Below are 15708 nucleotides of genomic sequence, written 5' to 3'. Positions count from 1 at the left end.
CCAGACCCTGGAAATCAAATAAGCTCTTACTGAAAATAGCTGGTGGCTTCTTCTGCAGAGGTAGAGGGTGACCGAGTGGGTACAAGCCCAGAGGCGACATGCCAGGCAAGGCTTCTGCAAGGCGTGGGGAGAGGGGGGCACTTCGCTGTGTTGCAGGGAAGCACCATCACAGGTGCTTCTGCTGAGCCAAGCCTGAGGCTGCTTACCAGGATACGGCTGTCTGCGGAAGAACTGCGGCACTGGCAAGAAATCATTTTTCTGCCATTCCCATCTGCACTGAAGCACTGTCAGACAAGGCTTAAGGCTGCAAAAACGAGTGGGAGAAACCGAAATAAATCAGGATCTTTATTTCCCATAGAAAATCTACCTAGATTGTATTTAAAGTCGATTTGCCCTCATCCTTATGTAACTTCTCTGCAGGAGAGGAGCAGAAAACAAAAGGAAAATAAACAATTTGCTGCAAAGAATTAGTCCAAGAGACTGAGTCACATCTATGACACAAGCAGATAACCTGGGGCTCACTGAATATGCTGCACAGAACAATGAATGCTGAGATCAACAGCATGTGTCATACATCTACAAACTGGCCCCAGGTAACATCACTGAAGTGGAGCCACTGGTGTGCTTGAGAGAGATGCACAAAAAACACACTTTAGAGTTCATTTTATTGTTCTTATTGCTCTTAACGGCCTGCCTTCCACATGTCTCATTTCCTTTTATTGAAGCTGTCAGAGAGGCATTACATTATCTCACATGCGTGCAAAAACAGCATTTTGGTTGAGCTCATAAAAACTTTTAAATACCACAGCTGAAGAAAACAAGGCAGTGGGAACTGCAAAAAGAGGAGGCGGCAGCGGAGTCCAGAGCACACACCTACGGGCAAGATTTCCAAAGGCTTCACAAACCAGTCAAGCTGCACTCTCTAACCACAGACAGGCGAATGAGGAAAATAAAGGTACTTTTCTAATAAGCCAGGTGATTCACTGAAGAAGGGCAAAGAGTTCTGTTGCAACAGAAGGCTGATGAGTAATTAATGGCTCGTCCTAGGCACAAGGCTGTCTTTTACCCCGGTGCAGAGCTGCATGCCAAACCAGCTCTACCAACAGGCCCACGGGGCAGCAGCACTTGCAAAGCTATTCTGAAGGTTTGAAAAAAAGACTGTTACACCCATATTTGCACAAGGGTTTCCCTCTGTTGCCCTGTTCTCCTCAGTTCCTCATACTCACCGCAGCATGGTTTTCATCCTCATTAGCACCCTGTGACAGGGGGAAATAAAACTCATCTTCAAAGATGAAGAAACAGATCTAACCAAGTAGCCTGTGAGGGGGTACGTTACTTTCTCTGGCAGAAATCGTGGCAGGGTACCAGGAGGACTGCCTCCACTGCAGAGACCTTGCAGAAGGTACCACCCCCATGGTCCCCACACACAGGGCTCAAGGCACTGAAGTCCCTAGCCAGCTGTCTCATCTGCTTTCCAAGATGTGGAAAACAGTGGTGGCAAAATCAGCTACTAATGGTCAGAAATAGAATATTTTTCCCATCACACAGGACAGTCTTTTACAGATGACCTGCCTTCATGAAGCTGGCATTTGGACAGCGGGAAATCATGTTATCCTGGGGTTAAAAAGAGTCTCCTCCACTTTTTTTTCCCCAACAAGATTTCTCTTTAGCGAGTCACTCGCATCCACATTCATGTCACAGACAGCAGGTATAAATTGCTACTGGCCAGGGTGCTATCAGAGGAGAGGCTAATAGGGTATTATGTGCATACACTGTGGTGGAGTCTGACCTTTATTTAAACGCTGCACATCTCACACCTCCATCCTGTGAAGCTGAGGGGAAGTGCTTGGCTGCTCTGTACATATCATAATTGTGGTGCAAAAGCAGTTAGCAGTATACTATTTAAATAAGGAACTAGTCATTGTAGTTGAATTTCACAGATTTGTAGGCTACTTTCCAAAGTCATTTTAACAATAACAAACACAGCTCAACACCTCTATTCTACGGACATGCACAGTGCTGACCTGACAGCCAAACAGACTGGTGCACAGCCTTTCCCAGTGTACCTGCACACTTGTCCTGATGCACTGGTAGTCATGTACCCGCCCAGCTCTGCCCCTAGACAACATCCTGCCACACACACTTGTGCACACACACAGAGAAGACTATCTGGCATACATGCTAAACGACACACCTCACTGCCTACTGATGGCTACAGGCCACACAGCGGTTTATTTAAAGTGTTACAAGAAAACATTCCCTAAATAACACCTAGGAACATGTCTATACTCCCTGAGAAGCAAAGAGTCTATCTCAAACAAGAGCTCACTGCCAGGGCCATTCTGCCACCTGGGCAAACAAGGATGCTTACCCCTTCTAACACGAAGATAAAAAGAAATCCTCTTTGCAAGGCAGTGCACAGGCTGCTCACTGGCAGAGCAGCTCCTCCCCATGATGGGACCCAGAGGTAAGGGAGGTGAAACTGCTCTGATAACTAAACATGGAAGCAGATCCCTACAGACTCTCCAAGAGCAGCAAGACAACTTTGCTGACCAGCCTGGGAGCTGCTGAGCTCACCAGCAATGCAGCATGCAGCTCAGGGCCTGCAGGGTATTAACTGAAGCGTATGCCTGATGAGCAACGACAGGCTGCTGAGAACCACCTATTGTCAAAGCTTGCTCAGAGTGTAGCACAGTAACCACAACTATAAATTATATTCTCTAGGGGTGGCAGGTGGTGGAAGAAGGAAGTTCAAAGCAAAAGATTTCCCTTCCTTCAAAAGAAAGAGGTCAGAGTGACACAGACAGCACTGCTGTTCGTGGCCCTGTTTCTGACAGCCACAGGCCTTTGGAACCCCCCAGAGCAGACCCTCACATTCTGTGGACAACCTCCCTCCACCTCCAGCAGAAGGAAGAGTGTGTTTCACTAACCTTGAATCTAGGGGTGACAGAAGAGGGATGGGCACAGGGGACATGCAGACACAACACACAGCCTTGCTGCTGCTTCTCCTGCATGGGACAAACTCTCGCCTGCCTGAATGACCCACCACTGCTCTCCAGACCCATAGCTGTTGCTGCGTATTTTACTCTCATAGGCTGCTGGAAGAAAGGCAAGACTCTAGCTTTAGTTTGACTATACTAAGTGAGGAAACTGCTCAAGGGAGCACCGGGATTGCTCATTTTGCTTGTCTTTGAAATAATTTTCTACAGCTTCTTGGCCACCTGGACAGCTTGCTGAAACTCCTTAGCCCCTATCTCCTTACATGCAAGTCCTGGGAGGAAAAGATTTTGGAAACTGCCAAACGTGAGATGCAAACAGCCTGGGACTGAGAGTTTGGCAGCTCTTTAAATACTGGTCTTGCAATTCCTGTGGTTTCCTACTCCTGTTGGGAGAAAAAAACACTGCAGAACACATTGATTCAGCCAGACTCACACTGACATGGCTGGGACAGCCACCAGCTTAGCCATTGCTTGTGAAATAGTGAGGGTTGTTGTGCAAGGAGACAAGGAAATAAAGATGTCCCATGCTAGCACTTGCAGCAATGCCTCTTTGCCTAGTGTAGCCAAGACTTCAAGATCAACACTCCAGAGCAAATGTTATCTCATTTACAATTTTCTTTGAGTCTTTTCATTGGGAAGGGTCTTCTCCATTCACCAGCAGGCATATGGGAACAGGGGATACTGGCTCCACTCTGCCATGGTCCCGTGGGCATGTCCTGGAGCCCCCTGTGTGTTGTACTCTGTGGAGAAAGCTGAGTAGCTCATTGCCCTGTACTGGCTGTGGGAAGGCACCATCCACTGGCCGAGGCCTTGCTCGGTGCCATAGGGACTGTACATGGGCGCCCGGGCCCCGGGCTTCCCAACAGAGTCTAGAGCCATGTTCACCACTCCTGTGTAGTCCTGCGGAGGAGGCAGAGGTGGGGGGAGTGGAGGCAGGTTGGCGAAGCCCTCTGGGAGCTGTTTGGAGTCGTGCTCGGGCACCGTGGCAAGATCCAAGGTGTGGCACCTTGCCCGGAAATCGTTCAAGGTTGCACCATCGCGGGTGGGAAGCTGCTGGCTGTCTCCAGCTTCATGGAACCTAAGCCCCGAGGGGAGAGACAAGAGCAAGTCAAACCTACCGCAGCGGAAAGCCACTGAAAACCCACACGGATCCCCTGGGGAAAGGCAGTGCAAGCTCTTAGCATGCCCTCTTCCCCTTGCCTACTGCTTCATCTTACTGTTAGTGTGGATTTTAGTCCAAGCTTTGCTGTCACTCACATACAAAAACTAAATGCCAGAGAAGGTAAACCCAGACAACTCTAGCTCTGGCTAAGTTCTAGTCTGGGCTCAGTCTAACTCATGCCTGACACTGCAATTATAAGAAGAAGGGGTAAAAAAAAAAAACAAAAAACATTGGAGTTCTGCCACTCCTCCAACAAGCTTCCTTCAAAGGACAGGCAAGTTCTGCAGTACACAGAGCTGGCTGGGAGAGCATTTCAGGACAGGAAAATAAACAGCACTACTAAGACATGGGTATGTCCAGAATTAGTGGGTTTGAAGTAACACAGAAGGCCTTTGTTGTGGAGATATCTCCATGCTAATCTAGCACCTATCACCCAGGCGTGCTGTCCAACAGAAAGGCATCCTTCCCCACCCCCACTGGCTGCTTTGCTTAGGAAATACCCAGCAGAAGAGGAGGAATCCCATCTGTTAGAGGGTGGCTTTGGATATCAGCACCAGGAGGCAGGACTCACCGATATGCCTGGTAGGACGGCGTAGGCACTTGCTGCTCTCTGGCCAGACCCTCCCTCTGGTCACCTGGCACCGGCGATGCTGTAGGAAAGGCATGGCTGCCATTCTGCTCTGAGACCCAGAAGGGGTATCCACTGCTGACCACAATGGGATTACTCTCTTCCTTCACATCTGCATTCTCATCTTTCTCAAAATCTGACTCACAGCAGGGAAAAGAAAGAAGGGGAAAAAATGAGAAGGGGAAGAGAGAGCCAGAGCTCACAATGGTCTATTGGCAACTGGATTAATCACAGGATGATGGAAGGAAACACACTAATACCATTTCTGTAGTCATATTGCCTTAAGGGACTAGCCCTTTGCAGGTTTTTTCTGCCCTTACACTGTGGTGTTCGGTTCTGCCCTGACCTCTCTCTGTAGTTGTGTTACTGCAAGCATCACCATGACCTGGAGCAAGGAACGATCCAGCTTAAAAGCAACCTAATAGCAGGAGTGAAGTTTTTTCTTTTAATGGTATCAGTTCCCCCATCTGCATCGCAACCCAGCTGCACAAACAGCATTGCTGGCACAACTGCACCAACAAGAACCAAGAGGAAAGCAATGGGTGATACTGCAAGCTCGTATTGCTATTGAAGAGAAAACATAGTGAAAGTACAGCCTATGATCCATACTCGGTCACAAAGCGTGGCTGCACTGGGAGGCTAGTGAGAGAGCTGATGAGCAGCAGTCACAAGGAGTAACAACAAGCGACTTGCGAGCACAGTCCTATGGATCATTTCCAGAACGAGTCAGAGACTCAAAGCCATCAGAGACACAGCACCCTCTGGGGACTCCACCTAGGCCACTCTCCCCAGGCAGGAGACACAGCAGATATGTCACTGATTCTTTTCCTCCCTGTAGCCTGGGCGCTGTTTGGAAATTATTATCTGGGTTAGTTATGATCAATATTACCACGTTCCTCAGCACTGGCCTCCTTTTCCTCAGACAGCTTCCTCTTCTGGCCCTTGGCTGGGCTAGGCTTCTGGCATTTGACTCGTCCTTCCCTGGGAAAGAAACAAGATATGGGGGTAGCTTGTATGTAAGCTTTTTGCCTAGACAGATATGCAAGGGATGCTGGACAAGCCCTGGAAAACAAAAAGATGGGATGAACCTCTCTGACATTCTGCGACTGACACCTCCCCTGACGGGCCCTTGGGGAATACACTTGCCATAGTCAAATTGCAGGGTGAGCCATGCCACCTGCCATCAGCATGCACTTCCAGCGAAAGCCCTCGACCTGTAGGATATCGGGCACTAATCAGTAAAGGGGTTGCCTGCATCATGTTTGTACAAAAGGCACAATCAACACAGAAACTCAGCCCTGGATGTTTTGGCACTGAGTTTGTAAGCATAGTCCAATGTTGGATATACATACTGTACACACAGGTACATGTGTAGTAGGGTGGGTCTTTCACATGAAAGCAGCTTTCTTCCTAAATGGAAAATGAGTCTAAGTTTAGTCAGAAATGATCCTTTTAGGAGGCGAAAGAAAATCTATGACATTTTCAAAGTTTAAGCAAAAAAGAGTCAGTTTTGCCCTTTTTCATCAGGAAATTAGAAATTTTTTTCAGGCATAAAATAACACAAAACAAAATCTCAGATATTTTCATAACATTTTCTGCTTGGAAAAAAACATTTTTTCCTTCTCTATTGCCAATCTATGGTTGCATTTAAGCTTTCTTTTTTCTTTTTCATCTCATCCACTGGCTGCCCTCAGACCAGATTGAAGATCTTACTGGTATTGGTATCCATTTTCCCTCTTGCAGACAAAACCTCCTGTTGGGAGACACTTATCTACACACAGGGAAAGATGAGGGAGCCTGCAAATATCAGAATCAAGCTGATCTCAGAGACAATGATCTACTGTGGACTCCTGTTATCACTGCTGTTCACATGTCAGACTCCAGTCTAGCTCCAAGTTGCAAGGTAACACAGGTCTCAAGTTTGTCACACCTCCCACATTTCTGTAGGAAATCCTGTATCTCCTCCTACTCTCCAAGTCCCTTGGGAGGAGGCTGTACAGGGGCACATTATTCCCACATACACGCAAATACAGGATACATGATCCAGCAGGCTCTGCAGTGCTAGCTGGTATAGTTTTACTCCATGGTTTTGGGAAAAATTCACAAGGGAACTCCAGTTATAAATAAATTAACATGAAAAAACAGTTTACCTTCGAGTGTTCTTCCCATGCTCGCGGAAACCTTTAGCAAATGGATTGTTGTCAATCTTGAGCTTTGTAATCTTAAAATAAATGGAAGACGATTCAGTACCATGGTGACTGGCTGAGTTCTCTACTGTTTCATGATCCTCACCCCAGTATTTATCACAAAAACTTGTCTGAAGGTTTTGGGCATGCCCTTGCCACAGTATCTGAGCTCTCCCAGCAGTTCCCATTATCGATTAGGAACTGACAGACAGAGGGAAGTGACTTTGTCAGGGTCAGCAGGAATATGGGTGGGATTCACCTGACTAGAGAAATATTCAGGGTCAGTATCTGTATCTGGACTTTTGGGCACACTTTTTACTGCATTTAGAGTTCAGTGATCACTGACAGCACACTTAATACTAAGTCAGTGTACCAAATAAAGTGCATGATTCTTCTCATCCCAGAGAAGATGTTTTCCACAGGAAACATAACGCGCCTGTTTCTTTCCACTGTCTGTCACAGGTGCCCAGGGTGACCAGCTTGGAAGGAGACACGTTCCTCTGTAAGATTTCTGAAGACAGGGTATTTAGCAATGTGCCCAAGGGCAGTACTTGCACACTGTACCTGCTCATTCTGGTAGGCAGTAACAGAAGTGAAGACAGTCTCAGGGAAGCTGAAGACTTGGAAGATGCTCCAGCGAACACTGAAAAGGTCATCTGCCTGCACAATGTGGAAGCGAGGCTTGTAACGGTGCATGGAGTGGAGGATGATCTGGCACAGAGACAGACAAAGGGCAAAGTTTCTACGTGCGACCACTGCTATCACACTGTGCAAAGCCTCCTGCGGAGACTCCCAGGACATCCATTTCAAACCAGGGCTGCCTTCCTGGGACTGCTGTCTCCACCATGCCTCTATAGTGACAGTACAGACTAAAGCCTTCCCTCACAGGTAGTTAAGAGAGCACATGGGCTGGGCTGAGGAAGGCAAAGCAGGCACTTGGATATGTTTTATTTCCATATGATCTAATTTCTCACAAATCTCACTTATTTCCCTTAACGTCCATCTGCAATGAATTCCAAGAGAGAACAGCACAAAGGCCAGCTACAACCTACATGCCCATGTTGATCCAGAGTGTTGTTAGTGAGCTTCAGTTTTTGGAAGGAGACGGGCTCTTTCATCCAGTGGCTGCCAGGAGCTGGGGAATCTGGGTGGACGTAGGTGCGACAAGGGAGCTGGGGCTCTGCTTTTCCAGCAATTTCCCACTGATCTTTATTCCACTGTGAAGGGAAAGATGGAAATCTAGAGCTTAAAAAACCATTACTTTCATTATAGGAAAACCTCTGCAACTTTGCTTCACTATTGCTTTAATGGACTCCTCTGAAGCACAGTCCTGACAAGAAGCAGATTCTCTCTTGTAAGCCATGATCATGTTACCAAAACAGCTCCAAGTTTAGGCCTCATTTTTCCTCCCTTTCTCTCAATGGCTGCCACAGAAGTCTGATGTTCATCATGATTAAAACTGTACTGCTTACAATGAATATTAGTTACCTTTCCAGCTGCTCCCCAAGCAAAACTGACAAATAACTCCAGAGAGACATTAAATCCACCAATCACTTCTAAACTTTGCCCAAAGAAAATTTATTTATGAGCCTGGCCAGTGAGGCATAAAGATTAATCTATTTCAAATGAAGACAGAAGGACAGCGTAACTTCTATTATTCTAAGTACTTACCTTATACCTGAAGTTGTCCATTGGCACAAAATCTACCAGCATGAGGTACTTGGCATATGGAATTAAGCCAGAGACTTTGATTTTGCATTGTGGAAACATTCGTCTGAAGGAGAAATGAAATACACAGTATAAGGATTTCTCTATAAAGTGGATATTATCTAGTGATCAAACAACAGGTCATGTTTACTCACTATTGTGCAAAGTTCTGGTAGCAGTATTTCTACATGCCAGCTATTGAACTTTTTTACCATCTTACTGATGTATTGCCTAATCCTATGGGCTTAGGTGGAATAGGCACTAACAGGGCAGCAGTCACTGATGGCCTGACGTCGTTACTGCTTTTGTTCTTCTGCTTGCTGTAACACAACAGTGGGAAACTTAAGATATTTGGAATTTGCACACAGTTCCTAGCCTTCTGCAGCTATCACAGACCTGGAGGACAGATTAGAGCATTTTCTAGCGTGGGCAGAAAACGTGCTCTCATCTAAGAGCACATCTAGCTTTCCATTCCAGTACTCCCTGCCACCACTTTCATGTTGTGACTCTGCAAAAAAGCTTTGAAACCTACCTCCCTACCCAAAGGGATTATTTCAGCTCACAGAAGCTTTGACATAATACGTTACAATTTCACAATTTCATATTCTTTCACTGCCAGCTCCACAATGCATGACTCATTTAAACTTTACGGTAGTCTGCATGCACAGATCATTACTATTCTACGCCATGTTCTTGTCTGCAAAGGCAGACTCAACACCAGGGATTTGCTGCTCAACTGCTGCTGCCTGTGACCAAGACAAACGAAGCCCAGGGAACTTTCCAGAGCAACCTCGCAGTGACAGGAAGAACATCAGTGTTAAGGTCTGAGGTAAGAGCCCTAAAGTTTTCTCAGCACATCATCCCCACAGTGACCCCTTACACTTCACAGTTTGGACTTCTACGACACCCTGAAAGTAAAATTCTTCTGCCAGAGGCAGGGAGGTGCGCATAACTGGCTACAAAACTAGTTTAAGGGCCACCATTCAAAAAAGAAGCACTCAGATTTTGTTAACATTCTGGAGGGTTGTGGTATGGGCCTGTCCTGCTCCCCTCACCTGCCAGATTTGGTGATGATCATTTCAGTTCCTATCTGATGAAACTTCATCCAGAGACCCACGTCCTCGAGGGTGACCACAATGGAGCTCTGCGGGTAGGGCTCCAGGCTGGGGGAAGGAAGTGCGTCACATGGCACTTTCACGTCTACCGGGAGAGAGAGAAAAACGGTGACCTCAGACAGGTGGGGGGAGCTGGCGTGAAGCAGCCTCTCCTGCTCAGAGACAGCGCCCTGAGATGCAGCACCCGCCTGGCCCTCCAGTGCTCTCCAGTACAGGGAACTACTGACTTTCACACGCCGATGTAACAGATGGGGCCCATGTATGTGGCCGTTCACTCCTCCCGTCTGGCCTCGGTACATCTCAGCCCCAAATCACTGCGCAGTGCACAGCACTGGTTCAGCACAGGTAGCTGAATGTCATGATTTCGCCCATGAAGGTCCCAGGTGCTGCCAAGAACTAGGGCATCTGTGCCACAATAAAGCTCTTGAAGAAAATATGTTATTTTTCTTCAGAGGCTTTTTGTTACTTAGTAGGCTCAGAAAGCATAAAGGCTTTTCCACCAGGTTTGGTTTTAGTTGCTAAGTTCTTTTGTAAAGATTTGTGTGTTGTAAAAACTCAGCCTGTCTCCCTTTATTCTAAAACTCAGGCTGGCAGGTAGCCACAATCCACTCTTATTCCTGTTCTGGTATGATCAGGGTCACGCAAAACACGTTACTGAGAGAATAAAATGAAAGCCAAAAGGATTGGGAAGATTTTAAGTGTACCAGTGGGTAATGGGAGAAAATGACAGATAGGTGGTAGCAGAGGTGAAAAATCTCTTCAGAGTACAAAGAAGGGACAGACAGGAGACCCAAATGTAAGTGAAGGCAAGAAAGGGAGGTGACAGAACCAGACCATAGAATATTCTGAAAAGAGGATGGCTGGTCAAAACTGGCCTTTGAGATGGAGACCGCTGAGAAGCCTGTGACGGCAGTGGAAGGTGCCTCTTCAGTAACACACCACGGCACCTCAGAGGAGCTGCCTGCAATATGCCTGCACTTTCTATTACAGGCAGAGAATTAACTACGGTCCTGTGGAAGGGGAAAGGGGAACCACTGGAGAAAATGTCTTTGGCGTTGATGGTATCCACCTCCTCTGTAAAGCTGTTTGGATTACAAACCTCCTATAGGAGCTCTTAATTATATTGTAACACATGCAAGATTGCTGCTGCCTTACTGAAAAACCCAGGTAAAAGAAAAAAAAAAAACAGTTCAATTTAGGTCAAAACTTGACCTGGTATAGCTACTGGTGGACTGATTTCATACCCAATCAGGCTTTACTAACACTGCCCTGCAGTCTGAACGAAGTATTGATAAGCCTGCTCGACTCGGGGCACTCACAGCAGCAGTGCTGTCCTCAGTTCAGTGCCAGCAGGACACTTCTGCTGGGTCATGCGTTATCAGCTGTGCATGGCTATTTGTTTAAAAGGGAGATTTTTCTGCCTCTCAACCTGATCAGATCTTAATCAGAGCTTATCAGAAATAACAGAATTTCCACCTTGTTACAGCTTTCCTCAATGTCTTCAAAAGAATAAGCATGAAAAGTAGACAAGTATTTCCAGAGAAATTAGCTGTTTTCAGAAAGCAACAACTTTCCACAAAAACAACACAATGTGAGTTCTTCCCACAGTATTAGGAAGTAAAAAACATTTAAATGTAATTTTGTCAGTTTGTAAAGCTGTTTAGGCATTTTAAAAAAATATCCTCTAGCCTTTTTTCTGCTTTGATCCAACATTAATGAACTAGCTAAGAAGTGACACCTAGTTTGCTCACTAAGATTAGCCTATTAACATCTTCTTACTAAAGCTTCCCCCATATCCTCTTGCAAAGACATGAAAGCTGCCATGAGACGATGCGGTCGGTGGCTCAGTGCAGCACATGTATCAAAAGGAGTTACAATAAAATTGGGCTGATTTCCCACAGGAGTCATCCAGTCACAAATACATGCAAACAGATTTTGATTAGCTAGACAGATGCTCACTCCTTCCCCAGATGAATTTTACAATTAACATCTTTATGAGCAAATACTGATGCCATTAAATGAGACTAAAACAAGGCAGGTCTCAGTAGTCCTTACTGAGGGGAGACTTCCAAAGAAATCAAGAGGAATTTAAGTGAAAGGAGTTCAATACTGAATTAAAAAATCAAAGGCAGATGTTATAACCTGTTTTTCACCAAAGAGTCCTCAACACACCTGTGTAAGTGAGATGCTACAGGAGATGGAAAAAGAGCTGCACGTACCATAAACATAGCAGCAAAGATTTTAAAACATAGTTAAGGTCCTTCACCCTGCAGGTTTTGTGTGCATAGTTGGAGGCTGAGAAATGACATTATCGGTTTGCATGGGGACCTGGACCCCAACAGTGGTGTGAGCTTGCTAATGGATCTGCACAGCTGACTACACAGTCATGTGCAATAGGCTTCAGCAGGATCCTGCAGTGGTGGATCCATGTGTAGGATCCTCTTTGGATTTTCTTTGCAGAGCAAAATGCTGGCTTGCGAGGCACTTCAAAGTCACTCCTAGTTTGTGCCTATGTAACCGATGCCAAGACATGCACACATCCCCCCACAAAGATGCCTGTATGTTGGAACTGCAGCACGAAGAGGTTTGTGGCAGGGTGTCCAAGCACTGAACTGAACATGCTAGATCTGTACTTCTGTTGTTTCCCCTTCTACATAACTTATTCTCTATGTTAACTATTTTTTGAAAGAAATTTAAACATTTTCCAAGAATTTTAGTTCTAAGCTATTTTAAAAGTATTCATGATTATTATCACTCTGGTGGTAACAGCACATATGGCACATTTTAAAACATATTCCTTATGCCAAGATTAGGTTGGAAAGGAAGACAGTTGCTATGATAAAGGCGCTGAAAATTAAGAGAATTTCAATCTATTTCATGTGTTATTTTAAAGTCTTTACACAAATAAGAGCAGTTTGTCCTTCAGTTTCCATATCTAGAATAGGCTGTACATAACCTTTTCCTTTATTGGAGATGGAAAGGAGAGAAAGATAAATAGGAGTCAATTCAGTAATGCTGGGGGGGGGTTAAGATCTTTGGATAGAAGATGCTAGAGTATAATCCACGTACCTAAAGCAGTCCCTCAATTAATTGTCGGTTACTGAGAGAATGTTATGATGTTAGAAAACCTGTTGCAGACCTCCTGCAAAGTATGGGACAGGGTTTGCAACACTGGGAAAACTCCAATATAAAAGATATGCTTCTTACCTTCACTATAATCAGTTATTATTGCATTTGTTGCTGTTAACTTCTCAATGAAGAAGTCCAACACTACCAGTTATCCAGTGTTCAGGGAAGAAATGCATGTCAATATACAAAGCTATCTGAGAAATTAATCTTGCCAACAACCAAAAACAACCCCCATATTCTCTGATCTTATAAATGTCAGTAGAAACACCCCAACCCTCTGGAGGGAACCTCATTTCTCAGAACCAGAAAGCTTTTTAGCAATAACAGAAGTATGGGGTTCACAGATGCAATGGCTTCACCTCTCAAATGCACCCAGTCATCACCTGGAATATTTCTGCTGTGGGGTCATACACCAGAAACAACTCAGAAAGTGAGGTGACTTCTGCAATAGTTGGAATCTTTAACATGATAAAACACTGTAATACAGTCTGTTATTTTTTCATTGTTGCTCTTTTGCTTTTCAAGTCAAAATTCTCTTGAAGTGGCAGGAATCAATATGAATCAGATCAACACAGTATGGACTGCTGTATAAAAACCCAAAACAACAGTGAAGGTGGAAATTATCTGAGTCATTGCACATGTATTTTGCTTATGAATGAAACAACACATTGCAGAGGTAGAGAAAGGAAGCTGGGAATACCCAGCCACCTCGAACGCGTATGTGAACTGCACACCTGAACTAGGTAAGTAGTTGTTTCCATCTGCTGCAGAGTAAAACCCAAGACTACATTTGGGTTTCAGTTACCGACAAATGCAGTACCTCTGGACTGGCCCTTAGCTTCCCAATGCACATCTGTCACTGGGCCCAATCTGATCATGCCCCGTGCAGAAGAGGTTAACAACATGCTATGAGATGGACTGATGAAGAAAAACATAAATAAAACCCTGAGGAAGTCACAAAAATCCTGTGTTTGTGCATGAACCTGGTAGAGGTGGGGTATGCCTGCTTGGGGTTTATACTTTCAAAGACCAGAGAAAAACCAAAAGAAAAAACAGATGGTTTGTATCAGAACTATTATTAGCAATATAACAAATATTTCCAAACTTTCTGTGGCTTTCAACCTGAAGGAACTCGGGGTACTTTGCAACAATATACAAATAACACCCCTAGCCTTCAGTGAATGATCACAATGCCTAACTGTACGTAAACCTCAGCTACCTTATAAAAGATCATCTAAAGCTCACGAAGAACACAAAAACCCCCCATTGCAGAAATCCTCTCCAGCCACACACACATTACTATGTATGCTGGTAACTCTTCAGGAGCACTTGTTCTCCTTCTAAAATGACTGTATGCTCTTGGCATAAATCTAGGATCTTTCTGTGCAATAAGTAAAAGTAGGGAGCCCTCTACCTACCTGGTAAAGCTTGCATTTTTCCATGTACTGTGGAGTCTAGGAGGCTGCACTGCTGAGAGAGGCACCAGGGTTCTTACAAGGGGAGCCAAAACAGTCCAGTTCAAAAGCAGGTCTGATTTCCTGAAGCAAGTAAAAGCTTTCCTTCTGGGATCCAGTGTCAAGAGTGATGGAGTTGAGGATGGGACTCCAAGCGCAGCTAGCCAAGGTGAGTTCCTGTTTTATGGAACCTAATGAGCAGGGAGGAGCTTCTCACCAGGGCTGTCCCCTTGCAATCCTTTGATGTCCAAAGGGACAAAGAGAGGAAGAATCTGCGGCTGGGGCTAAGGGAAGAAAATCAAAGAGAATTAACATGGCTTTGACATACAGGAAACCCTATAGGGGAAATGCACCTTGATTTATTGCTAACTCACTTTTAAACAAACAGAGACAAGACCAAAAAACATCAGTTGAAGACTTGCCTACAAAACAAAAAAATCACTTAAATAGCAAGCAGGAAAAATTTCCTTCTGGCTATTCCAAGGATCTGATATATTTTTCATCTCCAGAGTACAGAATCATTTGACTCTTGATTTCTGGTATCAGAATCAGGACTGTATTGAGCTTGTTCCTTCCCAAGTGGGTCATTAACAGTCTGTGGTAAAGTTTGCTCTCACGACTGGGATGCTGCAGCAACACATTCATACAGATGCCTTCTTCACTAACAGACACACGCTTGATGATATAACGTTACTTACCTACCCAATCTCTCTGCTCACAGCCTGTAACTGCACAGTTATTTTTCCTGCGCTGTTTTTCTACAGCAGGGTCCTCACTGTTGCATCAGATCTGTTCTGAAGCTCAGGACTGAGGCTGCTCTACATGCGGTATCTTTTCAACTGAGCTTCGTAAGTGAAAGCTGCAATTGTTTAATGACACAGCCACACTCGCATATAATTTTATGGCACCAAAATCCTTCAGATGATAGCAGCTTCCAGGGCTAGTGCAAGTGATCCAACAGTCTCCTCGTGGATCAGGCACCGGTTTTAGGCCTTGATCAAGGCACTGCTTACTGAAGGGACCGCTGAGCAGAAACTGAAGGACTTGAGCATTTTCCCTTAATTAGTTTATTCTGCAAGTGTGACCATTAGCTTTTGTACTTACAAGTGCTAAGAGACAGCACTCAAGTCTCATGCTTCAGGGCACAAAACAGCTACTGCACCTTGGTGAAGAAGGGAGTTCTGTGCGTTCAGGTACAGAAATTGCTATACTAACATTTAAAGGTCAAAGATGTTAAAAAAGAGGAGGTCAAAAGAGGATACCAGTCCAGTCTCAGTGGGCCAGTGTTGGATCCTGTACAGCAAATTCAGGACCTCTGTTCATTTCAA

The 15708-nt window shown here is 45.1% G+C and overlaps 1 protein-coding gene across 1 annotated transcript; it reads right to left on the bottom strand.

Moving 5' to 3' along the window:
* Nucleotides 1–648: 648 nt before the first annotated feature.
* On the bottom strand, nt 649–14484 carry LOC142064952 (T-box-containing protein TBX6L). The gene is made up of 9 exons (XM_075110574.1): nt 14345–14484; nt 9738–9882; nt 8647–8749; nt 8028–8192; nt 7540–7686; nt 6940–7010; nt 5679–5770; nt 4733–4925; nt 649–4077 (listed from the first exon to the last, which is right to left on the bottom strand). Exons 1-9 carry the CDS (start codon nt 14358–14360, stop codon nt 3651–3653), a joined length of 1359 nt encoding a protein of 452 aa, XP_074966675.1. The 5' UTR covers nt 14361–14484; the 3' UTR covers nt 649–3650.
* Between the last annotated feature and the right edge of the window lie 1224 nt (nt 14485–15708).

Source organism: Phalacrocorax aristotelis, chromosome 15, assembly GCF_949628215.1.
Source record: "Phalacrocorax aristotelis chromosome 15, bGulAri2.1, whole genome shotgun sequence".
NCBI classification, from domain to species: Eukaryota; Metazoa; Chordata; class Aves; order Suliformes; family Phalacrocoracidae; genus Phalacrocorax; species Phalacrocorax aristotelis.
The sequence above is the reverse complement of the archived record's forward strand: the minus strand, read 5'-3'. Positions and strand labels throughout refer to the sequence as shown.

Coding starts and splice junctions, on each gene's coding strand:
- LOC142064952 (XM_075110574.1), bottom strand. Junction 7,011..7,539: donor CTGCCTACCAGAATGAGCAG/GTACAGTGTGCA, acceptor ATTTATTTTAAG/ATTACAAAGCTCAAGATTGA. Junction 4,078..4,732: donor CCGTCCTACCAGGCATATCG/GTGAGTCCTGCC, acceptor CTCGGGGCTTAG/GTTCCATGAAGCTGGAGACA.